The sequence below is a fragment of the Echinops telfairi genome, unplaced genomic scaffold (assembly GCF_000313985.2).
Source record: "Echinops telfairi isolate 266 unplaced genomic scaffold, ASM31398v2 ScPeMD7_27;HRSCAF=92, whole genome shotgun sequence".
Taxonomy (NCBI): Eukaryota; Metazoa; Chordata; class Mammalia; order Afrosoricida; family Tenrecidae; genus Echinops; species Echinops telfairi.
In genome coordinates this window covers 4213188-4214613 of record NW_022103924.1, presented here as the reverse complement: position 1 = coordinate 4214613, position 1426 = coordinate 4213188, and the positions used below count along the sequence as shown (strand labels likewise).

Sequence of the window (1426 nt, the reverse complement as noted above, 5' to 3'; positions counted from 1 at the left end):
TTTTTTTTTGCTTATTTGTCAACTTAGATAGACTGTAGCTCCCAGATGTTTGGCCAAACACAATTCTAGTTATTGTTCCATAATATATTCTGATATAAATTATAATGCCATTGCCTTCCATAATGTAACCTAATCAGTTGCAATGGGAGTTTTCATAGGTTGTGTTTTGCCTCCACAATAAGTAAATGTTTTGACAGAACTTGACTCTTCATTCTTCCCTTTACTCTACCTATGTTTCTTCGGATATAGGCCTTCATGGCTCTCGATCCTGTCTCTAGTCCTACCGAATTGGGGCTTAACCACCCTGCACAGTTGCAAGAACCAATTCTTTGAAATATATATTACTGCATGCATTTATATATTGCCGAGGTTCATCACCACAGAAAAGTTATATTGAATGGTTCTGCTCTAAACAACCCAATTTTTCTAACTGGAAATTGGTAACATTGGGATTCTGAAGTCATGTCATCCTAAAAACCAAAAACATTACGTACATGCATGTTTGGAATGCAACTCTTTAGAGGCAGCGTCTGGATTGATACAGCTGATTTTGTAGAACCCCCTAAATACTCTTCCTTGGACAAAGGTCTTTAATATGTTTTGCTCATGATGTTGATTCCCTCAAATATCTCTGACTTTCTGCTCCCAAATGCAAGGGAATTACCCCAAGGGGTTGGAATTATCCACAAAGGCCCAAATGTTGGGGCCATCACATTCACTACGTACCGGGTCAAGCATGAAAAGGTCCACTCCTTGCCCTGTGGAAAGAGCCACCAGGGTTGCACTCCCATAGAGTGCATAGCCAGCAGCCACAATATTGCGTCCAGGCTGCAAGGCATCCTTCTCTGAAGGCTCATCCTCTGTGGTCTGTGGGAGAAAACAGAGAAACATGTGTGTGATTGTTGTCTCCAGAGAAAACCCTTTGCCAAAGGCCTGAGTTTCAGATCTCCTGGAACCATTGGAAGAAGCACAGTTTTTCAGAATTTCAAGCTGTAGCAAATGTTTCCAGAGGAGACTAGTTGCCATGTTACTGAACAGATTTAGATAAGTGGAGGCAAAGATCATTTGTGAATGTCAACATTCTGTCAAAAAAAGCACCCCAAGATGTTAAAGTCTCAGCCTCTCTTAATAATAATAGTAAACCATACTCCTTAATGGTTACAATAATAACTAAGATTTTTGAACTTTATTTTATAGAAGTTCATTCTATAGCCTCAATAGATCTTCGAGGTTTATATCTGTTATATATTGAATTGTGTTCCCCAAAAAAGATATTTTGCGGTCTTGTAACATATATTGTGTGTTAATCCGGGTAGACTAGAGAAACAAATCCATAGAAACATATATGAATAAGAAAGAGGTCTATATACAAGAGCAGTTGAACATTGAGAAAACATCCCAGCCCAGTCCAGATCAAGTCCATAAG

General features: G+C 38.9%; 1 protein-coding gene across 1 annotated transcript in view; it reads right to left on the bottom strand.

The window, feature by feature from the left end:
• The window catches only part of LOC101648213 (fructose-1,6-bisphosphatase isozyme 2), a 99959-nt gene that overhangs the window by 70196 nt on the left and 28337 nt on the right, over positions 1-1426 (bottom strand). Inside the window, exon 4 of the mRNA XM_045289438.1 lies at positions 727-867. Within this exon, the coding sequence (XP_045145373.1) occupies positions 727-867 (141 nt within the window). The remainder of the gene's footprint in view (positions 1-726; positions 868-1426) is intronic.